This window comes from Momordica charantia (genome assembly GCF_013281855.1).
Source record: "Momordica charantia cultivar OHB3-1 chromosome 2 unlocalized genomic scaffold, Mcharantia_2.0 BLBB01000002.1, whole genome shotgun sequence".
Classification (NCBI taxonomy): domain Eukaryota; kingdom Viridiplantae; phylum Streptophyta; class Magnoliopsida; order Cucurbitales; family Cucurbitaceae; genus Momordica; species Momordica charantia.
This window is the reverse complement of record NW_028275160.1, coordinates 6,839,065-6,866,183: the sequence shown is the minus strand read 5'-3', so window position 1 is coordinate 6,866,183 and position 27,119 is coordinate 6,839,065. Positions and strand designations below refer to the sequence as shown.

At 35.0% G+C, this 27,119-nt stretch overlaps 5 protein-coding genes across 5 annotated transcripts; 4 read left to right on the top strand and 1 right to left on the bottom strand.

Annotated features, from left to right (window-relative positions):
* The first annotated feature begins 4,910 nt into the window (after positions 1–4,910).
* Positions 4,911–5,679, top strand: LOC111015508 (Disease resistance-responsive (dirigent-like protein) family protein). The gene has a single exon (XM_022290557.2). The coding sequence runs from the start codon at positions 4,974–4,976 to the stop codon at positions 5,532–5,534; it is 561 nt and encodes a 186-aa protein (XP_022146249.1). The 5' UTR covers positions 4,911–4,973; the 3' UTR covers positions 5,535–5,679.
* Positions 5,680–10,372: 4,693 nt separating this feature from the next.
* Positions 10,373–11,697, top strand: LOC148212740 (uncharacterized). Its single transcript, XM_088120364.1, has one exon. The coding sequence runs from the start codon at positions 10,550–10,552 to the stop codon at positions 11,504–11,506; it is 957 nt and encodes a 318-aa protein (XP_087976490.1). The 5' UTR covers positions 10,373–10,549; the 3' UTR covers positions 11,507–11,697.
* A 3,416-nt stretch (positions 11,698–15,113) lies between these two features.
* LOC111015487 (chaperone protein dnaJ 11, chloroplastic) lies at positions 15,114–15,485 on the top strand. Its single transcript, XM_022290530.2, has one exon. The coding sequence runs from the start codon at positions 15,114–15,116 to the stop codon at positions 15,483–15,485; it is 372 nt and encodes a 123-aa protein (XP_022146222.2).
* Positions 15,481–19,591, top strand: ARO1 (armadillo repeat only 1). The gene has a single exon (XM_088121236.1). The coding sequence runs from the start codon at positions 17,403–17,405 to the stop codon at positions 19,341–19,343; it is 1,941 nt and encodes a 646-aa protein (XP_087977362.1). The 5' UTR covers positions 15,481–17,402; the 3' UTR covers positions 19,344–19,591.
* Positions 19,592–22,446: 2,855 nt separating this feature from the next.
* On the bottom strand, positions 22,447–26,382 carry LOC111015481 (auxin transporter-like protein 2). The gene is made up of 8 exons (XM_022290519.2): positions 26,137–26,382; positions 25,878–26,063; positions 25,676–25,788; positions 25,403–25,586; positions 25,202–25,299; positions 23,598–23,805; positions 23,062–23,319; positions 22,447–22,949 (listed from the first exon to the last, which is right to left on the bottom strand). Exons 1-8 carry the CDS (start codon positions 26,296–26,298, stop codon positions 22,665–22,667), a joined length of 1,494 nt encoding a protein of 497 aa, XP_022146211.1. The 5' UTR covers positions 26,299–26,382; the 3' UTR covers positions 22,447–22,664.
* Between the last annotated feature and the right edge of the window lie 737 nt (positions 26,383–27,119).

Here is a 27,119-nt window from a genome sequence, read left to right as displayed (position 1 = left end):
ACTCGTGTTTAGCTTCTTTTGAGTCAGGTTACATAACCAAGTAGGTGTGAAAATTTTCAATTCTCATGTCGATGTCGATTTACCCCTCGAGCAAAGGAGTTAAGTGCCTTAGCCGCTGAACTAAGCTTCTGTTGGCAAGTTAATTTAACTTGTAACTTAATATGATCATAAAATTAACGTCTTGTACAACTACTACATGATATATTCGAATCACGTTGTTACAACTTAGGAGTCAGGTAGGAAGACATACTCTAGAAAAACTTATCTCATGTTGTTGGCTCATGGCTTAACTTGGTGCCACCTAGTACCTATCGATGATTTAATATATTACAAATTACCTTGACAATCAAATGTAGTAGTATTAGAAGATTGACCTATAAGATTTATCAAAATACGTACAAACTGATCCGAACATTCATATATATATATAAAGAAAAAAAAGTGATGAGAGAGCGTGTCGATAACATAATAATAACCTTTTACTCAAATCACTAGGTGCACAATGATCATCTCCTATAGAGTCTTCTCAACTTGTAGGAGAAACTTGATAGATTTTCTTTGATCCATGATTCTATTATATCTTTCATGATTCTTTTTATCAAATGAACTAATCTACCATACCATTCAAAAGGTCCACTAGGAATGGTACACTGACAAAGACTTTATGCGTTGTGGTATCACCTATCATGAGGTTTTGAATTCGAACCGTATACTAATATTAGTCACACGACATCCATTTTAAACATTAAAAAAAAAAATCTATAGTTCAGGAGCAATTTTTCCATTTTTTTTTCTTTATTAAATCCTGGAGATCTAATTATTACTTGGACACATTTAACTTATAAATTGATCACGTCTTAACAACTATTTTGAAGTATGGTTAGGAAGATACATTTCATCTATTTCTAAAATGTTTCTTTCACTTGTGGATTATACCAACCATCTTAAGCTCTATGGTGCATTTGGAAGATTATTGGGAATCAATCCCGTAATTAAGTTTGCTTAAAATTAAACACCAAGACAGAGCTTCTTAGTCTAAGTCTTAATTTCTAATTATAGAGTAGCTTTCTGGGTTCAGATTGTTTTGCTATTTCTTTAGTTATTTTTAAGCTTTCTAAAAATTGAGTTACTTGTTGCTTCATTTAATTATGTTTTTTTAGATATGTAGAAGTCATATAAGGTTGGAAAGTAGTTTTGGTTTAAATTGTGCATCCTTCACCATCGTCCAGTCGAGTTTATTCTACACAAATGCTCAGATTTTGTTTTTTTACAACATGTGGGGTGAGAGATGGAACTTACAACCTCTTGATTTGAGATATATGTTAATTATCATTGAACTATACTCGTTTTGACAGATTTTGTTTTAATTGGTTAGATGAAAAGTTGGTGATGAGTAATATATTTAAAAAATGTGGTTATACCATAGTTTATAATATAACTCCTGGAAGTCCTATTTATTTCTCCTATTTGGAGTGGTCTCATCTTACGACTCAATACATCTATTGGTTCCAACCACGATCTAAATAGGGTTAGGCTTTGTAAGTACGAAATCTTAATTAATTAATTATGCATATTATTGATTTTCCATGGTAACACACCACCCTCAAGGAAAAAAATTAGAATAAAATAATGTTGCAATTGAGGCCACCTTCTACTTTGAAATCAGGTGAACTGTTTGTCAAAAATACATTGGATTACCAACTCAACATTTTTAAACAATTCACAAAGACTCCTAATTTCTTCTTTAATTTTTTTCAAGTACAATAACTAGGTGTAGGGAAATTTGAACTCACGACCTCTTTGATTGGAGATAGATGTCAATTATCACTTAGTTGAACTCGTATTAGCAGTTAATTTCTTATTCAATTCATTTTTCATTAGTAAGTCTTCTAATTAACTTGCCTTCTTTGGAGGAAATTAATTTAACCTCATGGTGACTATTGGGGTAAGTCCGAGCAGGGCACGCGTCAGATTTCGAGAGCGACAGTGAGGTGCGGAACCACAAACGATTACCACTATACTCTGGGATGACATGCGAGTGCGTCGCCACCATTACTGTATGAAGAGGACGTTGATGACTGCAATCTGGTATTTGCAGGTTGTAGGTTGCATACTTGCAAATGGAGGCGTCACTCACTAATTGTCGGGGACGTACACTCCACCGTCAGAACCTCGTACAGCTCGACGCACCCCTGCCACCTCAACCATCGTCCTTCCTGGTCAGCCAATCTGCACTTATAAAAGGGGAGGACTCCCACATTTATCAAGTAAGTGAAAAACTTGTCACTAAAACCCTAAGGTGTCTACCCTATCTTCTTACTCTAATTACTAATTTAAGTATCGGAGTTCATTAAGATGGACACCGCACCGGCGTTTAGTTTTCTGGTTGCAGACACATTTGGTCCTTGGAGTGAACATTCGTCCGAATGACACGTGGACCTCTCCGAAATTCACCGTCAACAGTGTTTGTATATATATATTTATATATAAATAAATACATAACCTATTGTTTCAACACCTGAATAATTGGTCACCAACCCCAAACTCAGAGGATTATGTGTCAGCCACCATCAACTCAATATCATGGGTCTGTCAAAAAACAAGAAATAAAAAAATTCAATGTCATGGGACCCTACACCAAATTGAAACTCTTCCCAAAACCTAGTTTGAGTTGTTGTGCTCACATTTGAAATTTTGTCCCTAAGATGAACGATGGATTGGGTGGGAAACAAATCCCCTGCAACTCCAATTTCCACGTTAAACAAATGCATTGGTTGGAGTCGTGCTCAAAGTTTCACCAATATTTTGCCTTTCAAGCTTAATATTCCAAAGCTCCTAATTGTATGATATGTGTGATTATGTAAACGAATCAACCTTAGTAGGTCAAAACATTTATCTCCGATTAAAAAATAATGATTTAGGATCTTTTATGGTCCTGCCGGTGTACTAAAGAAAAAAAAAAGTTTTAGAAATTTTGATTTATGTAACACTCTAAAATAAGTATTAGAATGATACATTTAAAACATTTTTAATTTAAACAAGTCTAAAGTAAATATTTCCTCAGTTACTTTAAAATCAAAATTTTTCGCTGTAATACTATGTTAAATAATGGACTCTAAATTGAAACTCTTAACAGTTAGGATATAATCTAATTGAAAAATAAAAAATATATATCGAACATATATAATTTAATAGATACTATTCAAATATTGCTCAATCTTCATCGAATATGATGCAATAAATATTGAGCACTAAGTTTGTAAAAGATAAAAATAATAATAATAAACAACCGTTAAAATGTGTAATTATAGTATTAAACTTCTCTGAAAAAAAAAGCATTAAACTCATCCAATTACTATACTTCTTGTTTGTTTTATCTTAAAAACATTTTACATGAATTTAGTCTTCATTTTTTTTTCTTTTCATTTAATTTTCTTGATTAAAATAATATTGCTTAAATAATTTTCTTTACAAAGGAAAAGTAAAAAGAGAGGGTGAGAGCTTACTCCCTTGAAAAATAAGGTTCTTTGACAAAGGAAAAATAAATGTAAATATATTTAAGTTTAAATTATATTTTGGTCTTAATTTTTTTATTATTTCATTTTTGTATTTGAATTTTAAAAATGTCTTATCTTAATCTATAAAATTTCAAATTTATTCCATTTTGGTTTATGAAACTTTAAAACATTTATTACAGCTCTTGAACTTTAAGAATAAATTATTTAGGTCATCAATGCTATTTTGTCATTGATGATACCAAAATTATGTCTCCTTACATGATTGACAGAGAATGATGTGGTTGTCTTCGTGTAAATCTGCAAAACCAAATTCAATATCAGTGCGGTGCCATGCCAAATGCACTCCAATATCTAAATTAGAACTTAGTTCGAATAACTAAGAGAAAAGCAGGTGTGTTGTGCAAGATGTTGCATACTCTTGAGAAGGGTTTGACTCCTCCTTTTATAGGGGAGCATTTTAGAAGAACGAAATGTAGAAGATCCAAGCCGGCGAAATCATACTTCTACCGCTATGTCATAATGAAATTGTACTTCCACCAAATATCAGTAGATATTATGCTAGTTTAGTATTTGTCCAAGGAGAATGGGCGAGCAAGACTCCTCGTCTGAGTGACACATAAGTCTTTCTTGGCCTACCAGGTTGGGACTCGCCCTCAACCCATATGGCCCTCAAAGATTTGCCCACGCATAATGTCATATTCGAATCCATAACAGTAATTTTAGTTTTTAACATAATATGACAATGCAACTTTCCAATGTATATATTTAACTCATGCTAAATATAGGAAATGTATTGAAGAAACATAGGTTTGTTGATGTATGTATGTATATATTTAAATATTATGTGATAGAATAACAGCAATGCAAAAAAAAAAAAATTATTCATCTAGAGATTAAGATAGACATGTTAAATTTAGATTTAAAATTTAGATTGGAAAGTTAAATATATTTCCATTTTTGTTAAATTTGTAGTAAATATAATAAATATCAAATGTTAATTTATTGTCAAACCGAACCTAACTCAACAATAATTAATATATATATCTTAAATTAAAAGATTGTAAGTTCGATCTCTCCACATTCACATGTTAAACTTAAAAAATGTTAATTTATTTTAGAATAATATTTATATATATTTTAGTATAATACAGGTGGACATTCCATATACAATTAAAAATCTTTAACGGGAGATCTTGAATTATGTCTGAGGGTCTATTCTTGAAAATTGACAACTTTTTCTTTCCTTTTTTTATTCCCATTTCTAGATAAAGTTCTACTAACAAAAGTTAAAACGAGTATAATTCAACGGATACCTCCAATTAAAATTTCGTGAGTTCCATCCTCCACCTCATATATTATACTAAAAAAAATTCGGTTATAAAACCCCTCTCATCCCCCTCATCTTCTTCCCCTCTCAAAATTCTCTCCACTATTTTCTCCGGCCAAAACAGAAAAATGGCAAAGCTTTCAATTACCAGCTTCTCGCTCACCGTCCTTGTTGTATTAGCCCTCCCATGGACTCAAGCCCTCAACGCAAAGAAAACCGTGATCTCCCGTCGCGATTCTCAGAATCAGACCGTCACCAACATCCAATTCTACTTCCACGACATCGTCAGCGGAAAAACCCCCACCGCCGTCAGGGTTGCCGAGGCCCCCATGACCAGCAAATCTCCCACGCTTTTCGGCGCCCTGTTCATCGTCGACGACCCGTTGACGGAGACGCCCAACCCGAAGTCGAAGGAGGTGGGTCGGGCCCAGGGGCTGTACGGGTCGGCCGGGCAGCAGGAGCTGGGGCTGTTCATGGCCCTTACCTACGAGTTCACCGCTGGCGAGTACAACGGGAGCTCCATATGCATTTTGGGGAAGAATTCGGTGATGCATCAAGTTCGTGAGCTGCCGGTCGTCGGAGGGACGGGGGTTTTCCGGTTGGCTCGTGGGTATGCGCTGGCCAGGACTTATTGGTTCAACGCCGCCGGCGATGCCATTGTCGGTTATAATGTAACGGTTATTCACTGATTAGCATCCCATCCGACAGCTAATTTATTTTCTTTTAATTTGCTCCTTTTTTTTTTTTGTTACTGTTGATTTCTTCTCACATGTCAGTTTGATTATATGTGTACGTTTGGCTCGAATTATAGAGAACATGTTCCCCTTTGCTCCACGATATTAAATTATTACAAAGTTACGTTATAAATAAAAGAGTGATTTGAGCCTTTATTACATAAACTAAAAAAGTATACTTAATCTCAAATCATACTAATTCAATGGTAATTGATATATATCTTCAATCCAAAGATTGATGTGATCTGGTCTTGAATCTCTTTTTCTTTTTTGTTTTTTAGTTTTTTTTTTTCAAATATCTCAAGTGTTCGTAATGATTTAGCCTTAATTATCAAATTCCCTCCTAAATGTGAAGTTTGGACCTTTTTGTATAATTTACCGAGTTAATTATCAATCTATAACAAACTTTATTTTACTTTAATGATATCTTTTACTGTAAGAATTATTAATAACTATTTACTACTTTAGCTCTCTCTAACTGCTTAGTTATGGTACCATTTCTTCTTTTCCTACTTTACCTTTTAGCTCTTATAGCTCTTATTTATATGGTGTACCTTTTTTTTGTTTTTGTTATTCTCTTATTTATAAATGAATTAGTGTACCGATTATAAATATTCTACCTATCTTTTAAAGTTTATGAACTAAATTATAATTTTTAACCAAATAATTTTTTATAGAGTTAAATAGATATTGAATACTTAATTATTTGAATTATATTTAGGTTCATTAAAATATGTTGGTCTTACAGATTCTCCTCTTACGACGAGTCTAACATTTTACATCGCTAGAATTTAAAAAGATTAAGGTTTAAATATTGATCCCATATATTAAATTACTTATAGTAATAATTGAACTCTTTCTTAAAATTCTAACTAATTTGGTCAAAGTGTGGTTTGGTGACCAACTTCACTAGCTTCTACCAATCTTTTATTGCTTTTTTCTCACAATCATTTAAGAAGATCATAGGTACTTTTACGTCAACAACAGCAAAGAAAAGAGTATAACTCAACTAATTAAGACATTATATATCTTTGTTAAAAGTTGAAAGTCTAAATTCTCTCTTCTACTGTTTTCTTTTTTAATACAACAAATATATAGGGGTGGAAGATTAAACCTTCCACTTTTAAGAAAATGAACAGGATTTCTTAACTGCTTAAGCTAGATGTATTAAATAGTTGGCTCTCCCACCCATTTTTGCTTACTAAAAAATAACATTCATTCTCACCATATCTAATTCTCTGCCAATTTTTGGAGTCCTAATCCATAATTTTGATATATGGAGAAATTAATGAAATTTATTTTCTTTTAGAATATAGGCTTTACAATTTAAGAGTGGAATGAGATATTCCAGACCTTGTACATTTATTTGGAAATCCATGGGTTTGTTCAACAAACCCCATTAGTCTTGACAAATGTAAAGGGAAAACATGAAATTATTCGATACATCCCAAAGTGAAACCAAACACCTTGAAGAAAATTTAAAACATAAATAATTAAGTACTTAAAATAAAAAAATTTACTGGTAATTCCTAATTAACACTCTAATATATATCTATTAATCCTATATATTTCATCCATGACACCTCCACATGTGTGACAAATTATAACATACATTTATTTAGTGAAAATTATGAAATGAATGATGATGATCTTCTTGGCTTAGAAGGCACAGAGGAAGTGGATGGGCATGTCCAAAGAGCTTTAATCTGAAAGCAGACTCAGAAAAAGTAAAGTGTAAGAGCTACGACAATCCACCAAAAACCAGCTTTACAATTACACTTGCCAAAAGTGCAAGTCTTATAGGGGGGAAAAAGAAAAAAGAAAAAAAAACATTAAAGAAGCATTCTCCATAAGTTTGAAAATTGAATAAAAGCCATAAAAGAAAAGGAATTATCAAAACTACCTATGCATATTTATTTTATTCTTTTGCTTCTATTATTTATTGCTGTTGTGGAAGTAAATTTAGGGAAATAAAATATCTTTTATCTATTTCAATATACGCCACCTTTTTTTTTTAATTTTCAACTATAACACAAATTTTCACTTATAGAAGTATATTAGATACTCTATTATTAATAAATTAGTAGTATATTAGACATTCATATCAGTAGTATATCAGAGGTATACGACATACATATATTAGTAGTCAGATATATTATACATGTATATGATTTGGATAAAGTTGTCATTTTAAAATTGGACCTCCACTTTTCTAAAAAAATGCTACATTTGTGGTTGCTATTTTGTTAATTTTGTTCAATATTTTTGTTATATTTACAACTGTGCCTAAAATTTAAGATTCTACCTGTATTCAAATTCTTGATTTGAATAAATCTATAAATATATATTGAGTTGAGTATAAAAGAGTGACCAACACTCACTTTCTTAAAGTTGAGGTTTAAATCTCACTCCTCCACCGAAAAAAGAAAAATTTTGATTGGAGGTTACCTCATCAAACGCCCCATGGCCCAAAGACAATGTCTATCCGAGTCGGCCCAAACATGTCTGAGATTGGGCCAAATTTAGGCCCACAGTTCTTTGGTTGGACCAAAGATCCATCCATAGAAGAAATGGTAATGATCCGACCATCCACAATTATTTTAACATTTTTGTCTCTTTTTTTTTATTTCTTTTCTTCTTTTTGGCTGAGAGAGATGAATATTGAATAGAGTGACAGATGGCATTTGATCCCACATGGATATTACAACACAACAGACCAGCCAACCCAACCCACTTTGATTGTTATGTTTATGAATGATTGGGTCGAAGATTCTGTATTGTTTTACACGTAGCCTCTTAAAATTAAGATAATCTTTATTACATCATTTTCCAAGAAAACTACGTTATGGTTTTGTTGTCACCGAAAAAAGACACAAATCTTTCTCCATTTTTATAATACATAATTGTCAAGGACTACCAGATTTAATTTTGTTTTGCTTATCTTGTTTGCGTTGCTTGTTTGACATCCCTTTTGAAATTATTGTAAGTTTTTCTTCTTTAAAAACTAACGGTTTTTTTTTTAATGATAATGAATACAAAATTATTTGTATTTAACTCGATCTTTAGCTCTTAAATTATTATAATGTGTCCTGCTCCTTATTAGACTAAAAAAAAAGGGGAAAAAAAGTAGTCCATAATTCAACCATTTAAAAGTATATATCAATGATCAAAATGTTAGATTTTGAATCTCCACACCCATAGGTTGTTATTCAAACAATAGTAATAAGAAAAAAATAATAATTTTCACCTCTAAACTTGGCAAGTTGTATCAAATTTATCACAAGCTAATGTTTTTGTCAGAGAATAAGTGTGTGTGGTTAGGATCTTTACCTCAAATTTTAATAAATGAAACACTAACGCGTCATTTAAGGATTATGTGATATGCTAATTTCAAGTAAGTTTAGGTATTTTGTGGCGTAAATATACATGACGAAGTTAAAAATAGAAACCCATTAGACACGAAGTACATATACTAGAGTTTTTTTTTTACATAAAAGGGCATAAAATACAATGATAAAAAAATCAATGGCATATAATAAATGGTAAAATGCAATTTTGATATCCGAAGTTTGAAGTTTGGGGTTAGTATCTATTTGATCATTGAGATTTCAAAAGTGGCACTTTAGTCTTCGAGGTTTGAAAAATGGTTCTAAATGGTGCATTTAGTCTCTGACAATATGAGGCATGCAAAATCACCTTTGATCGACTCAGTCGAAGCTCAACTCAATAACGACCTAGGGGAACGTGGATTCCATTGGCAAAAAATCCACTAACACCATATACGGGGTGTCGGAATGGCAGAGTCATAGTTCTTAAAGCTCCCCTATAAAAGGCAAAGTCCAACCCTCTCAAAAGTACATAATTTCTTAGTAACCTGACCAAGTTCGGCTCAACACTAATTTAGACTAATTAAGTACTAACTTAAGTTTCAAAGTGTATGTGGCCGAGCACCACACTAGTGCAAAGTTGTGTTTGCAAGTCATTGCCTCAACTAACTGGATGTCCACTTTAAATCTAAAATCTACCAGTCACATCGTAAAAAATCTTATATATCAATAAACAACATTTAGAACAATTTTGTAAGCTTTAAGAACTAAAATGTCATTTTTGAGATCTTAGTGGCCAAATAGACATCAACCTCAAACTCCATAGAGAAAGAGTGTATTTTATGTAAATACAACCTAAAGTTTGAAATTTTAAAAATATAATAATAATCTATCAAAACTCAAATTTAAATAGAATGTGAAACGCACTAAAAAAAAGTTACCCTTTATCCTTAATTTCAGAAAATAAAAAAATGGTGAAATTTTGTAGAATACACATTCAATATTCAATTTATGTATATACTAAACCTACACAATTTTAAAAGTTAAAACCATATATATCTGTATTTAAAAAGAAAAAAAAAAGCAATCTATGTAATAATCCAACCTCCAAAACACACAAAATTACGATGCAGGCCAAGCTTTATGATAATCTCGTACAAGACGACGTAGCTTTGGGGAAAAAAATTGTGGCCAAAATGGCTTTTAGAAACTCCAAAAAGGGAAAATCTAACAAAACTGGAAAATTTAGGACAGCTGGACAAGTGGACCAACCGGATAACGTTGACTCTTCAACCAATAACACCACATAAGTAGGCCCCACCAACGCTATAATGGATGAAATTACACCACCACGTCCGCGTCCCTCACCATTTCCAGAAAGGAAAAAAGAAAAAAAAAAAAAAAAGTCCAAATACAGATCAATCAAACTTTGAAAAAACAAAATATAATTAACAACAACAAGAATGGTAGGAGGATTAGGACAGAGACAGCAATCGTAAATTTAACCATTTAATACAGAAAAAAGAAAAAAAAAAATGCCTCGTCTTAAGGTTCAGAAATTCCATCTCTGCAAATCCAACGAGGCGGAAGGAAGAAGAAGAAGGATATATCGGTCATTTTCTTCTTCTTCCTCTTCTTGCGAAAATGGGTTCTCAGGTATCGAAGCAGGTGGAGCGGCGGAAGGCGATCCACACGGAGAAGAAAGTTCTGGCCAACCTCCGTACGAGCTCCGGCGAGGAATTTCCCGGATCGGACTACCGGCCGTCGGATAGAAAAACCTGGATGGCAAATCTCGGCCCGGAGAAGACCCGCGTGAACCAGATCGTGTGGCCAGGAACTCACGATTCCGCCACCAACGTCATCGGGATTCCCTTCATCACGCGCCCTTTCGCGCAGTGCCAGTCTTTGTCCATTTACGAGCAGCTCGTGTTCGGCACGCGCGTTCTGGACATCCGCGTCCAGGAAAATCGGTTGGTCTGCCACGGCATCCTCTCCACGTACAGCGTCGACGTCGTTTTGGCGGACGTCAAGAAATTTCTGTCGGAAACCCAATCGGAGATCATAATTCTAGAGATCCGAACCGAATTCGGACACGAGGACCCGCCCGATTTCGACAAGTACCTCGTCGAGCAACTCGGGGACCACCTAATCCCCCAGGATGACCACGTGTTCGAGAAGACGATCGCGGATTTGTTGCCGAGGAGGGTGCTCTGCGTTTGGAAGCCGAGGAAATCGCCGCCGCCGAAGGCCGGCGACCCGCTGTGGAGCGGCGGATATTTGAAGGACAACTGGATCGACACGGATCTGCCGTCGACGAAATTCGAGAGCAATCTGAAGCACTTGTCGGAGCAGGCGCCGGTTTCAAAGAGGAAGTACTTTTACAGGGTGGAGAACACGGTGACGCCGAAGCCCGATAACCCGGTTCTGTGCGTGAAGCCGGTGACGAGGAGGATTCATAAATTTGCTCGGTTGTTCATAAGCCAGAGCTTCGCGAAGGGCGTCGCCGATAAGTTGCAGGTTCTGTCGACGGATTTTATTGATGAGGATTTTGTGGATGCTTGTGCAGGACTTACGTATGCAAGAATTGAAGGGAGGGCCTGAGAGATTATTGTGATTTGTGTGTTCTTTCTTTCTCTGTGTGGTCGTCTTTGTTGTATTGTTCCTGGTTTATTTTGTGTGCCATAATTTACAATCATAATTATTTGTGTGTGATGTGGGGGAGAGTTTTTAAGTACAACAATGAATTCTAACTTATTATCTATCAGTAAGAGACAAATATAAATTACTGCTGACTGCTGAGTATTACTGTTGAGTTAAGTTCAGATTCTAACGTGGGAGAGAATTTGTTTATGGGTGTTCAATATTATTATTTTGATAATTTGATAGGGTTTTGTATATAGGTAATATGCTTTGAGTTGGTTTAGTTGGGGCAACTTAACAAATCATTAGTGTAAATTGGTTGAGATCGAGATCCATTTTGGTTCTTGTCTTGTGGGATTTGGCAAATTAAAGGGCTTAAATGGGTTGGGTTCAACTTGATTTCTTGTCAAAATTGTCATAAGCAACTAACATATATCAGTCATATGAGAAAGAAAGAAAAAAATTCTCTGGTTAGAATCAATCTTTTTCAAGAATGTTTGAGATATACTTTGATACCTATGTAGTCAGGGAAGCTTCTATTTTCCTCGTCTATATATCCTACTTGTTGAGGAGAGAAACCACTAGGCATCATGTGTGGGCCTCAAGGAAATAATATGTCAGTCCCTCGACCACCAATAGCTAGGGTAAGTGTGTGCAGAATACAATGAGACAATGTCGAACGCACCATACGAATGCTTTAATGAAATTAGAGTTTCTAACAAACTCACCCAATAAGCGATTGTCATAGTGTCACTCTACACTAGCAAAAAAAGGACACAAAATGTCTAGAGGCGGGGTCCCCAATAAGCGATTGTCATAGTGTCACTCTACACTAGCAAAAAAAGGACACAAAATGTCTAGAGGCGGGGTCCTCACACTCCTGATGGGCTGTCCATCCTACTCCACCACTCTCTCCCTCCATATATAAAGAAAATACAACCTTAACGAAGCTAATAATAATTTAACTTAATTTTGAGTAACATCTATACTAATATGATGAATTTTTGGTGATACCTAAGGGTTTGGAAAATAATTCAAACATAAATTTACATAACCAAATAAATAATTTAACTTAAATTTAAATAATATATGAAATAGATATTATAAAAGTGAATAAAGAAAAAGGTGACAAGATTGGTTGTGGATTCGAAAAAGATACACATGTTAGGTGAAATTTGACAAGTTGAAGTTAGGTAAGAATGTCCAAACTTAGTTAGTTCGGTGTTAATTGACACTTTTTTTTACTAAGGTCATGAATTTGAATTTTCCTGCACTAACAAAAAAGTTATAAAAGCATGACTAGCATAAGAAGTTTGTCAAATAATAATTTATTACGTGGATGACGTTAAAAGTCCTAAGATATAGAAATTATATGTTTCAATATTCAAAATTTTCAAAAAAATAAAATCATAATCAATATTCAGAACTCACAAATTGTGTGTCTAATTGCTATATACCTCCCAAAATTCCATAAACAATGTCATAATTCTAAAATTCAAATTGCTCATCTTACATGGATAATAAATAAAATTACTACCATCTCCATTTTAAAATTATAATTTATAAAGGGTAAAATAGTGCTTTGTTATTTGAGATTTGGGAAACAAGTCGATTTTGTCTCTCAGTTTGAAAATTTTACTTTTTAGAAATACTCAATTTTAGTCCTGGCACATTAATTAAATTTATATTAGTTTGGTTGTCGGCGAATTTTGAAGAGGTCCAAGTGTCCTTTGGATGCGTTTGTTCATCGAAGACCAAATAAGCTTGCAACCAGAAAACTCGACGTCAGTACAATATCTCGCCTAATGCACTTCGACGATCAAGTCAGTAATCAGAATAAAAATAATAAGAATAGACACCAAGGGATTTAGTGACATATTATTCACTTACTTGGTAGTAAGGGCATCATTCCCCTTTATAGGTGCGAATGATCTATCAGGAAGGACGGTGGTTAGAGGTACAGGGGCATGCTGAGTTGAGCCTGATAGAGGAGGGTGGACGTTTCTGACAATGATGGGTGGCATTTCCGTCTGCTGGCTTGTCCCCCTGCAGATGCAGGTTGCAAGGCTGCGATCCTCGACACCTTACCCGTACAGTTATGACAGTGACGTGCATGTACGCAGGCACATCATACGCTGCTAACCGTATGTAGTCTCATACCTCTCTATTGCCCTCAGTGTTTGATGCGTATCTTGCTCAAATTTCTCCTTCAACAAGTTTAATAAGAAAAAGATTTCCTTCCCCTCCACATCGACTACCTAACTCCCTGTTTAGATATCCATATATAAGTTAAATTTAACCAACTCATCAACTTAAGTTTTTAGGTTGAGTAATGATTTGTTCATCCTTTACAATATCAAAGCAGAAGGTCTTGTATTTGTGTTTTTTCCTCTTCGGTTAACACTCTCATCGCTATCACCCCAAAAATTGAAGGTAAAATAGTACAAATAAAATGGTGAAACAAAAAACAAAGTTGTAAGAGTTATATTGAAAGGAGCGTATAAATTATAAAAATATTTGGGGTCTCCGTTGTTCTAAACACACTGAGCCGGCTGCTAAGTAGACATGGACCATTACTCTTAAAAGTCATAAAAAATATATATTTAAGAAAAAAAAATGGGGAGAGAACTATAATAAAATAATAAAACTACGAAACAACTCGTAATGGATTGATAAAAGTGAGACTTTGGTTATGGGGTGCATGGCCGGCGAGTACGCGGTGTGGCAAACGCGGCGATTTTTGTAATTTAATAATATATTAAATTATTATCTTTTTTCCTTTTCTGACTTGTTTAAATTATTTAATATACGGTTCAATAATATTATATATATTTTTTCAATTCACGTTTTTAGTTTGATAAACCTTAACTATGTAGGCTATTGAGTCTAATAGTGAAGATTGAGATCTCTGTATTCCCCTTGACTATGTATTATGGTAAGTATAGACTTTTCTCGATCTTATTGATTTTCCTCAATGTTTTAAAAAAGCACAGGAAAATAGATTTTTTTTTCTGCAAATATAAATTTAGTCCGACCTTTTGTCTTTGATTAGAAGTTCGAATCTCCTATCTCGTTTGTTTTACTTAAAAAAAATATATATTTTTTATTCATTCAAAAAGTATAAGGCAGACAGCAGTTGATATTCATTATAAATGATTAACAACTGGGAGAGAAAAATGTTTATTTTAAATAATAATGAGTTGTAGAGCTAAATATTTTCATTATAAACCTGTAAAAATATTGACAGGAAAGCGAAAACAGAGTATACGTTATATCCGAAAAGTCCTGGTAAGTAGGATAATGTTGGATGTTCCATTGAAACCGCAAACTCCCCAAGATTATCGTGAGAAGGGAAGAAAAAAGGCTGAAAATTTTGAGTGGATAAACCGAAATGAAATAAAGTGCTTATCCCCAAACACAGTGAAGCTGAGTCATCCACTGTACGAATCCGATCCCCACGGGAAAAACACTTGTATTGGATAAGACTTCCATGTCTGAAAACCGGCGCTCCTCTCTCTATAATAATAGCACTTCCATTTTCCATTCATCATCCCAATTTCTGAATCCCATGGCTTCCTTCTTCGTCAACAAGCCCAATCTCGGCGTCGTCCTCGCCTCTGCTTCCCTCCGCCGTCATCCGTCGTCGTTTTACGAGGTCCTTGGGATTCCGATGACTGCTTCTGGCCCCGACATCAAGGCCGCCTACCGGAGGCTGGCCAGGACCTGCCATCCGGACGTGAATCGGAATCCCAAGGAGAGTGAGAAGTCGGCCCACCACTTCATCCAAATTCAGGCCGCCTACTCCACCTTGTCGGATCCGGATAAAAGAGCCCATTACGACATCCAGATTTACAGACCTCCACTTTCCATTCTGTCGCCGGCGTCGGGCTATTCCGGTCATTACACTCGCCGGAACTGGGAATCCGACCAATGTTGGTAGTCAAAATCGGTCCAAATTCTAACATCCTCTGCCTCCCTCCCTGGATTAGGATTAGGAATAGGAAGTGAAGGTAAAATGAGTAATTTTAAAGAAGAAATTTAAATATAATTGATTTTTCAAAATCAATTTAAAAGAGTGAAAGGTTGAAAATGGCCAGATTGAACCAGAAAATGAAAGACTTGAGGTCGAACATTCAACATTTAATGTTGTTGGTTTTTTCTGGTAATGATATTGGTGGAGCAGAGAGATAATGCTGTTTGGCTGATAAGCTTTTTCCTAGTCAGGGTGTAGTGTATGTGTGTGTGAATGTTTGATTTGTGGATCTTCAATCAATTGAATGCAAAATTCTACTTTTTGATTAAGACTTCACCTCTTCTTAATTATTACAATTTTACTTTTCTCAAAATTAAGTTTTTAGTTCCTTCAAAGCAAAGATTAATAGATTACTTTTGTGGATTCAAAACTCCAACTTGAATAAATATTACAACTAATACCTCTTTTAAATGGGGATAGATTAAAGAATTGTTCATGGGTACTGCAATAAATCAAGTACATAATCGCAAAGATAAACTTAGCTTAGTAGATTAGACATCTTGCTCATTATTTAGAGGTCATAGTTTCAATCTCTATATACGATTGTTGTAAAAAAAAATACTAATAATAATAATCCAATTAGCAATACATCTAAATTAACTCCACCAAAATTTTGATTTCTAAGATTTAGCAAATAAAAAATGCTTAAATTTCAATAAAATGTCCAAAGCTAATATTGTTGGATATGAATCAATACCTACCGAAATAGTCTCATTCAACTATAAAAATGTACCTATCTAGTCACAAATTTTCAAAAAAACAAAAATTTGAAACGCATGACTAATTGAGAGCAGGTAGTTCAAGTATAGATTTAAATTTAACCATTTATTCAAGTTTAGAGTTTAGATTCGTAAAATTCAAAGTTTAAGATAATTGAAATTGACGCATTAAGTTTTCTTTTCTCTTTTTACGAAAATTAGGGAAAATGAAAAATAAAAACTCAATTAATAGATAAATACAAGGTTCTTAGTCTTTAAGACTTACATGATGTGATATGATCATATTGTTTACAAAATGACTCATATAATAAAAGATTTATCTCACTTCCAATCTAAAGAAAACTATGTTAACATATCCCACCAATAAATAATTTAATACTCCATACTAAAACACACACAAAGCTGGACAAATTCGATATAAAATATAAATGGTGTGAAATTGAAATATACTCGATAAGATGCTACATTATCAAAGCATTTAACTTGGTATTCAAACAAATTAATATGGCGAAGCTTTTGTTTCTGAATGTATATGGACAAACATGAGCATTTATATACTAATTGTTTGCATATAACCATTTTGGACACCACTCAAAATGGTATTAGAATTGAAATGATCCAACTTGTACCTCACATTTGGAAAAATAAATGAGTTTCTATCTCAAAATTTTGAGAATTATATATATATATTTAGTCTTTATACTTGAAAGTTAAAAGATTATTAAACTAACATGAGCTTAATTTGTATCGTCTCCAGTCAAAACGTCATGAAAGGGCATTTAATTTCTCTATTTTTTTATTTTTCAATAAATAAACTCCAGAAGAAAAAAGGCAGTATTTTTAGGAGAAAAAAAGGGATGAATGTAACGCTAAATTGGGGGCCAATCCCCAAAAAATGAGGTATTCTATTTTTACAAGTTAAATAGAAAGATAAAAAACATATTTGACCGAAAATCAGGGGGGCCCACGGCCCCTCTCCCCTGCCTCCCCGTCCCAATCCGGCTACTCTCTCCTCGATTCAGGCCAACTAAAAAAAAAAAAAAAAAAAAAAAGGAAAAAAGAAAAAAAAAATTGTACAGATCGCCGCCGTGCTTCTGTTTCGGCCATGGCAGGCATTGTCAAGGAGATCCTGGCAAGGCCCATCCAATTAGCCGACCAAGTGACCAAGAACGCCGATTCCGCCCAATCCTTCAAACAAGAATGCATCGAACTGAAGACCAAGACCGAGAAGCTGGCCGGGCTCCTCCGGCAGGCCGCCCGCGCCAGCAACGACCTCTACGAGCGCCCCACCCGCCGCATCATCGACGACACCGAGCAGGTCCTCGACAAGGCCCTCACCCTCGTCATCAAATGCCGTGCCAACGGCATCATGAAGCGCATGTTCACCATCATCCCCGCCGCCGCCTTCAAGAAAATCTCCACCCAGCTCGAGAACTCCATCGGCGACGTCTCCTGGCTCCTCCGCGTCTCCGCCCCCGCCGAGGATCGCGACGACGAGTACCTCGGCCTCCCTCCCATCGCCGCCAACGAGCCCATTTTGGGCCTCATTTGGGAGCAGGTCGCCATTCTCCACACCGGCACCTTGGAGGAGCGATCCGACGCCGCCGCCTCCCTCGCCTCCTTGGCCAGAGACAACGACCGCTACGGGAAACTCATCATCGAGGAGGGCGGCGTCCCGCCGCTGCTGAAATTGGCCAAGGAGGGCCGGATGGAGGGCCAGGAACACGCCGCTAGGGCTGTTGGGCTTTTGGGTCGTGACTCCGAAAGCGTGGAGCAGATTGTGAATGGTGGGGTTTGCTCTGTTTTTGCCAAGATTCTGAAAGATGGGCATATGAAGGTTCAATCTGTGGTGGCTTGGGCGGTGTCGGAAATGGCGACCCACCATCCGAAATGCCAAGACCATTTCGCCCAGAACAATGTAATCCGGCTGCTGGTGAGCCATCTGGCGTTCGAGACCATCCAAGAACACAGTAGGTACACCATTGCTACTAAACAACAAATGTCGATTCATTCGGTGTTGATGGCTAATTCTGGTTCTTCTGACCAAAAAGAGAAAAGTGGGGAAGAGGAGGATAGGGGTAATTGCCTTAACCAACTAACCGGGAACCAATTGTCTAGCCAAATGCATAATGTAGTAACCAACACAATGGCTATGAAGAATCCTGCCAAGGGTGGGTCAAATCCACAGGAATCGCATAACCATCTTCATCACAAGGCGAGCCACAAAGTTGGGCGGCCGCAGCACCCCACGCTTTCAGGGGCCAGCATCAAGGGAAGGGAATATGAGGACCCTGCCACTAAGGCCCACATGAAAGCCATGGCCGCCAGAGCCCTCTGGCACCTCTGCAAAGGGAATGTTGTGATTTGCCGCAACATCACAGAGTCAAGAGCTCTGTTGTGCTTTGCAGTTTTGTTGGAGAAGGGCCCCGAGGATGTCAAGTACTATTCCGCCATGGCTTTGATGGAGATCACCGCGGTCGCTGAGCAGAACGCCGAGCTGCGTCGCTCCGGGTTCAAGCCTACTTCCCCTGCAGCCAAGGCCGTGGTCGAACAGTTGTTGAAGATCATCGAGAAGGCAGATTGCGATCTGCTTGTTTCCTCCATCAAGGCCGTTGGGCACTTGGCGAGGACGTTCCGAGCAACGGAGACGAGGATGATCGGGCCGCTGGTGAAGCTGCTCGACGAAAGGGAGGCCGAGGTTTCGATGGAGGCGGTGATTGCTCTGGACAAGTTCGCTTGTCCAGAGAACTTCCTCCATGACAACCATTGCAAGGCCATAATCGAAGCAGGAGGGACGAAGCATCTGATTCAATTGGTGTATTTTGGGGAGCAGATGGTTCAAATTCCTTCATTGATTCTGCTGTGCCACATAGCTTTACATGTTCCTGATAGTGAGGTACTAGCACAAGAAGAAGTACTCATAGTCCTGGAATGGTCTTCAAAACAGGCGCACTTAGTGGAAGAACCCACCATAGAAACTCTTCTGCCAGAAGCCAAGAGTAGGTTGGAACTTTATCAGTCCAGAGGTTCAAGAGGATTCCATTGATTCTTTCCTTTTTTTTTTCTCCTCACCCTTACAATCTGTATAATAATTGTTCAAAAAGATGGAAAAAAGGAATTTTTGGGTTTTACTTTTTAAGTTGTTGTGTCTGATCAAAGTGTATGTAAATTAGTCTGTTTTGTGATTACTTGTAATGGATTAGAAAGCCTCTAACAGTCCATTTAGCTTTTGAACTTCTTCTGTTCAATTTCCATATCAACTTTTAATCTTAATCTAGTTTGGTTTGTTGTTCATCATTCTGATTCTGGCTTGCAAATTTTCACATCCTGGGACTCGCCTGGTTTTGGTTATAACACAACTCCTTTGCCCATCACCTCATGCTCAAGTAGCATATTCAAACAGGTTATTAATGCTCTCACCAATTGAGTTTAATTAGTTCTAATTAACCATTTTGAAATGTTAATTTGTTCGGTAAATTTTTCATTTTTAGATCAAACAATATTTATGTTTAATGTTTGTAACTAATCAAAAACAGAAACAAATGAAAAGAAATTTGTTTTGATTCTATCCTATTAAATTTCAGTACAATTTTGATAATGTTTCCAAAAAATGAAAAACAAGAAACATAATATTTTTTAAAAAATATATATATATCAATAAACATAATTGGTTGCAAAATACTTATGTTTCCTAATAAAATTTGGAGACAAGAAACAACAAATTACCAAAGGAGCACTAAATTTTCATTAATTATTTTTAATTATTAAAATTAAATAATATTTTCATATATTAATTTAAAGACAAATAATTTTTTGTTTCATCACTCTAGAGGAGATGGCCACAATGTGGGTAGTAGCTCTATACCAATAGAAACGGTTTCTATTATGGTTAGTAAATAGTCAATTTTAACCTTAAAATTCTAATTCAGGGTAAATTTAATAAGTTACAAAATTCATGCTACTCTCAACCAAATTAGATAAATGCTTACACAAATTAATAATTTACCTAAAATTTAGATAACAAAACACCCTAAAATTGAATCATAACATTTTAAAAAGATCTGTTAATACAAAGTTGTGACAACATTTTTATAGATTAATTGAGTGCAATGCTTTGCTAAAATTGTGATTGAGAAAAATATCCTATTTTAAGCATAAAAACAAAAATTCAAACTCATTAAAAAATACATAAATAAGAAATAAATATATTTTAAAAAATTAAATCTACCTATTAAAACTAGAACCATGAAGTTACAACAGCTCTTTTTCTTTATTACAAAAATAATAAACTACCCAAACTCCTATAAAATAAAACTATTATGTCAAATTAAGAAAATCGACCTCTTAAATTATTATTGATGTAAATAAAAATATAATAAATATATTAAGTGTAATATATACCTAAATAAACAAATGAAATTAGATAATAGAGATTTATATTGGAAGCGAATTTCTATTCCTTTTATGTTTTAACTAAAATTTCAAAACTCAAAAGTAAAAATGATTGAGAAACAAAAACAACCTTTCTCAATAGAAAACTGGTTATATGAATTAATAAATAATAATGACTATGATTTAATTCTTTAGAAAAGAATACATCAATTTCTACTTTTTCTTATAATTTCAATTATCATGGAATAAATATATAACATTGATTAAGGTTCAAAAATAATAATATAAATACCTTTAACTAAAAGTAAAAAATTGACATAATTTTATTACTTAATCTATAAAATATATTTTAAAAAAATATTGTACCAAATGTAATTTGTTTTGTTAGTTTGATAGACAATGTATATTTAAACCGTTCAAGGTAAATATTCAATTATTTAGTCGTGGATTTGAATCCACACTCTCGTACGTTATATTAAAGGAAATACTTGAGCCACAACTAAGCTAAGATATCTTCTTCTCTTAGAGGTTGAAAAGTTCAAATCTCTACCTCCTTAAAATTCATTTTTATCCATGTAATTTTTAATGGTCTATGTTTTATCCTTCTACTTTTTAAATTATTTGTGAAATACACAACGAAAATCCTTTAACACAAAATTGTAGCTACATTTCAAAATATTTATCGAGGGTAGTATAACATAATGCTGAAATTGTTATTGAAAAAATTTAAGATAAAAAGTAAAATGAACCAAACTAAAACAGAAGCCAAAGTTGAAGATATGGAGATGAAAAACAGAATTTGTAACAAACTGTTAAAATTAATAATTTAATTTTTATAGTTTAAAATTTCTAACAATTTAGTTCTTATAAAATTTTATATCAAAATTAAGTACCGATTTTTATCGTATAATGATTTAGTCTTTGTAATTTATAAGCACATTTGATCCTTCCTCAATTTATCAATCTAAATGTATAAGAAAGTTAACAAAATTTATCAAGATAGGGACTAATAAGTGCCTATTAAAATTTGAGAACCAATTTGTTACAAATTTAGAACCAAATCGTTACAAATTAAAGTTGAAAGACTAAATTCTTGCAAAAATCCGAGATCAAAAGTCTTTCCGCAACGAAAAGAAGAGAGAAATAAAAAGGAAAGGAATGTAGATGGCATGGGGCATGTGAAACGAGGTGAGGAGCAAGGTAAGAAGGTATATATGAAATTATAAATAGATGAAAAAGATGGAGAAGAGACAGGGGATGACACGATTGAGAAAGATGATGGAATATTATGCAGTGTTTGCAGTAAAATAAGAACACAAGAACCGAGGGAGAGGGAAATTGGAGGGAAATAGGAGTGATGGTGCTGTCAATTTCACAATCCAAAAGCCGAACGAATTTATCTGTTTTCTAGGAAAAAGCCCAAAATCCAGAGTCAAGTCTCTTTTTTTTCCTTTTTATAGTGACAGCCAGAAAGAAGAAGACTGTGGCTTAGGCTTTTGTTTGGATTACACAGGGCATCACAATCTCTTTCTCTGCTACTGTCTCTTTCTTGTTCTTCTTCGATTCCTTTCCCTTTCTTCCACTTCCCCACTTTCAGGCTCCAATCCTTTTCTTCTTGCGTCATCTCCTCTCCCCATAACTTTATCCGTATTTCATCGGATAATATCACCGTTGGATCAAGAAGGAACTTATCAAGGTTTATAAAGATGTTGCGGTTTTTATTTAGACCACATTCGACGTTAAATTTCATCCAAAACTAGAATGGAAATGTAATAGCATATTTAATCTTTTTCTTTTTTAATTATTTTTATATTTCAGAGCATTAGGATGGACCTAAGCTGCTGAGAATCAGAGCTACAATGTCGAACTTGGCCAAAGGAAAATCACAAACAAAACCTAATTTCTATTTTTGTGTGACAGTGTCTAGATGACGTGAAAGAGGCTCACACATCTAGTACGATGGTTGGCAACACGGTCAATGGTGGTGGTTACGATGGTGGAGCGAAGGCGGGGCAGCAGCCGTGGAGTTATGAAGTTGCGGTGGTGGTGGTGACGGTGGGATTATTGGTGGGAGAGGAGGTGGACATTGATAACACTTGGCGAAGAGACCAAAGGTATTAATTTGTCCTACGAAGTTGGTCATGCTTGCCCATCCACCGAACCCGAACCCGACCACCAAGACCCACACCACCACAAACACATTAATCGTACAGGTTCCCACCCATCCACCCACAAATTTTGGTGGCTGCTCTACAGCATTCTGCATCCAAATAAAAGATTAAATTTATTGTAACTTATCAACTTAAATATAATTCCAGTTTGACCATACATGACCAATAAAAAAATCAATAAAAAGTAGAGACGGGGCTAACCTCTCTGGCGGTAGTCGATTTGAAGGTGAAGATGTGAGCGAGGGCAGGGATGATGTAGACAGTAAAACTAACGAGGAGCGAACCGACAGCAGAGTTGATGGGGCCAAAGAAAGGGAAGACAATGGCCAGAAACCAAATGGGAATGACCACAGGCAATCTAGCCGCCGCCCGTTTGCATAAGCTCTTGCAATCGTGCAATCCTATGGCTTTCTCCCAAACGAAATATAACGGCGTGCATGCGAACCCAAACGTTATAAACTGTCCCACATCCACCCCAATCAATGTCATCACACCATGAGTTAAAAGCTCAATTTCTTATCTATCAATACTAGCTATTTTAGCTACAATTTGATTTACGATTTGGTTAGTTTTCACCCACTTCAGAATTGATGCAAACAATCAATCTCATTTAAGCAAAACATCAATTATCATCATCATACCAGATAGATAACATGTAGTACTCATATATGATTACGACTTGCAATCTTACAAAAAATTTGTGAGGTTTAACGAAACCGTAGAGACCGAAAAATTACCTGGTGGATAAGCATCAAGACAACAGCCATGTCTCTAAAGGGAGATTTAGGGAGAAGGGCAAAGGCATTGGAGTGATTAAGAAGCAAATCTCCAAAGGCCCAATAAACAGCCGCCGCCGAAGGCAGTGTCAGTGTGACCACATACACCGTAGCCACTAAGTATATGCTCTTAAATTTTTCTGGCTTCCACATCGCATGCATAATTTCCCTGTACCATCTCAAATTAATATATTAATCCAAAAAGAAAAAAACCTAAATATATTTTAAAAATCAATTATTATCAATTAACCAATGTCAAAGTACTTTTTAAGTGGGGGCGGAACAGTACTTCCATTGAATGATGCTGGACTGTACACATTGCTTGAATTTAATTAGTTAATTTGTTTTTTCTTAAAATTAATATATTATTTTATTTTATTGTAGTCCTTTGATCTCATTAAATGTTCCACAAATTAATTTTACTGTTGAATCCTTTATGATATTTAAAACCACATGCGGATCACTTATTAAGTGAATTGTTTTTACTGTTTATTTTTAAACATGGTTTCTAAGCAGATCCTAATTAGAGTTGGGGGCTGCTTGATAAAAGTAAAAATAAAATGAATAGTAAATTGGTAATCTGCGAGGATGGTGAAAGGATAAAAAGAGAGAAAAAGGGGAAAGTAAATCAGAATTCAGAAGAGAAAAAAGGAGAGATTCCACAGGAAAATTAGACTTTTCATACACGCCTGATAAAGACAAATATCCGAATAATACCAAACACTATTTTCTAAATATGTAATATTTCAATAACTCCTCGGTATAACCAATTAAAAAAAGGAAAAAAAAAAACAAAACAAAAAGAATCTTGTTTAGTTTTTATATTAGATATGATATAAGGGGAAAATAGTTTTTCTTTTCCTGTTACCTTGAGAAGGAAATTTTAGCTAAACTTCGAATGAGTGATGAAATTAAATCTAGATCTTGTAACTAGCTAGGTTAAGGTATTTTTATGGCATTTTGCCATTTTTTTATTATTATAAACAACATTCTAAATCGTCGAAGTACTGTGATATCATAAAGATTTTATGTTTAAACCTTTAAATTAGCTTAATATCAAAAACCTTTAATGTCGTTTAGGTTTGGATCTTGTGACGGGCGAGGCTACCCTGATTATAGTGTTAAAAAGCTACTGAGATTATAAAAGAAAGATTCTAATAATCTAAATTGTTCATGTTGTTACTAAATTTTTCTATTGGCTAAATAGTGCCGTTAGATTTAGAGTTGAGTAAAAAATAGAAAAAAAAATATGTAGGTCGTTTAATTGTGTGCGCAAGTTCAGGAATAACTTATAAAATTTAACTAAACTAAAGAAATTAAATTACAACTTGATCTTACCAAATACTAACCATTATTTTAGTAGAATTTTGCTGGGGATGAGTTTGAACAGTTTTGATCATGGGTTGGATTTGGCCAAAATTGATGCAATTACTGATATATTAAACGTAATATATAAATAAAGAAAAAAAAAAAGTAAAGGGGATGGAGGTTTTTTGAGGTGTGTGTTAAAACTTTTTTGATAGGGGTCGGTCCCATATTTGAGAGAATTAAATTGGTGTTCTTACACAGTTACAGCATGTCCCCCAAATGTGTACAGAATGTTCGTGGCCCCCGTGAAATACAGGACCACCTTGGTCGGACCCGAGTGCTTCACTCCTTCAACCTAATAATAACAATTTAAATTAATTACCAAATTATTATTTTTTTTTTCTTTTCTTTTTGAAGTAAGAAATTAGAGGAAGAAAATGAAGTTCTGGAAAGCAAACCTGGCCATGGAGGAAGGAGGCTATGGTGAGATACCAAGCAGTGTAAGTGGTCATGGCGAGGCCCAAAAATGACCAAATTCTGTAGTTGTGGAACGATGGAATAAATACTGTGGTCGCACAGCAGGCTCCGAATATGTACGTCCATGTCCTCTTGTCAAGCTTATCGTTTATGTAATATATGTTGCTGACACGTCCGGCCCGTCTCATTTATATTTAGGAACACTAATAGAGATCTAACAAAAGTTTATAATATACATCATGGTGATTAGTTACCTGGCGCATGCTATGAGTTGGATTACCGAGCCGAACAACAGGAATGTGCAGTTGAATGCCAAGCCCACGTTCCTCCACCGCTTGCCTAATAGCCCGTCGAGAACCTCGAACCACTATTCGAAATTCAAAACCAAGCAAAAGGGTTTAGCAAACTGTGAGTATGATGTTTGATTGATTGTTTATTAGATGGGTGTGGTGAAACCTGGATGACATGGTTTCTAAAGTCAGTTTTGTGTCTCTCTTTTCTGGTTCTGTATTCAAGGTAGAGGGAGGTGATGAGATATGCCGTCCAGCTTCCCATCAAGCCATAGAAGAGCTGCAGCAGAATTCCGGACACCATCCCCAGTTGGGCAAACGAATATGGCAAAGTCAGAAGAACTTGAGCAACCTGTACGTGGCAACCACGTTTGATTAGGACAAGATAGATTCTCACTAATAAGGATTAAGTAAAGAGAGAGGACCTGGTTTGAAGCACAGCTGAACCAAGCATCGTAAGCAGACCCGCCATGCCAAAAGAGCTTGGAGAGCTTGGTTTTGACATCGGTGGCCTTGGCTTCGATGCTCTCCATTTCCACGTAGTTGCCTACTATCACGGTCTCCTCCACCTTATCGGATGCCGCCATCTGTCTCTTCGGATTAAGTTTCAAGGAGAATGAATTGGCTTATTCGAAAAAAGTCTTCTTTTTTAAGATGGAAAGTGGGGATTTTTGAGGAGTGTTTATATAGAAGACTAGGGGCCCGAGGGGGGTGGGAGGATGGGAAAAAGTGAAGCCTTTTGCCAAAAAAACAAAAGAGAGAGCAACAAAATCCAATGCTACCTTCTCTCTTCTCCACTGTACTCCATCACTTTATTTTATTTTTAAGTTAAATCTTACTTTTTTAATTTATCTTCTTAATTAATTTACATATGGATTTGGACTAGCACACTCCAATACCATAAAGTCTTCAATTTTTATCCTTTTTTTCTTTCTTTTTTTTTTGGGTCAATACCATAAATATGTATCCTAAACAATGAAGTTGGATAGTAAAAATTAGGTCCAAATATTATTTTGGTCTCGTGGCTATAGTTTATTTTGATATTTTTAAAATTTCTACTTTAATTTTTGTACTTTTAAGTGGTTCATTTTAGTCCATATACTTTTTAATGATCCATGTTTTAGTTATTTTACTTTTAAAAAATTCTCTATAAAAGATTTATGTCTACATTGCAAAAAAATTTAATAAGTGAAATGTGACTAAAATAAAAAAAAGTATATAGATAAAATGAACAAAAGTCTAGATTCTAAAAAGTTACTTTAAATGTGTATAAAATCGACTTGGAAAAAAATGGCTCATTTAGAGAAGCTTGGGAATGGATAATATATGATAGTAAATAATTTTAGGTTAAATTAATAAAATATAATTATACATAATTTTAGGTTAGGTTAAGTTGTAAATTTAATCT

Coding starts and splice junctions, on each gene's coding strand:
- ARO1 (XM_088121236.1), top strand. CDS start 17,403: ATGGCAGGCATTGTCAAGGAGATCCTGGCAAGGCCCATCCAATTAGCC.
- LOC111015487 (XM_022290530.2), top strand. CDS start 15,114: ATGGCTTCCTTCTTCGTCAACAAGCCCAATCTCGGCGTCGTCCTCGCC.
- LOC111015481 (XM_022290519.2), bottom strand. CDS start 26,298: ATGGCGGCATCCGATAAGGTGGAGGAGACCGTGATAGTAGGCAACTAC. Junction 26,064..26,136: donor TCAGCTGTGCTTCAAACCAG/GTCCTCTCTCTT, acceptor TGCCACGTACAG/GTTGCTCAAGTTCTTCTGAC. Junction 23,806..25,201: donor GGGGGACATGCTGTAACTGT/GTAAGAACACCA, acceptor GAGATGGTACAG/GGAAATTATGCATGCGATGT.
- LOC111015508 (XM_022290557.2), top strand. CDS start 4,974: ATGGCAAAGCTTTCAATTACCAGCTTCTCGCTCACCGTCCTTGTTGTA.
- LOC148212740 (XM_088120364.1), top strand. CDS start 10,550: ATGGGTTCTCAGGTATCGAAGCAGGTGGAGCGGCGGAAGGCGATCCAC.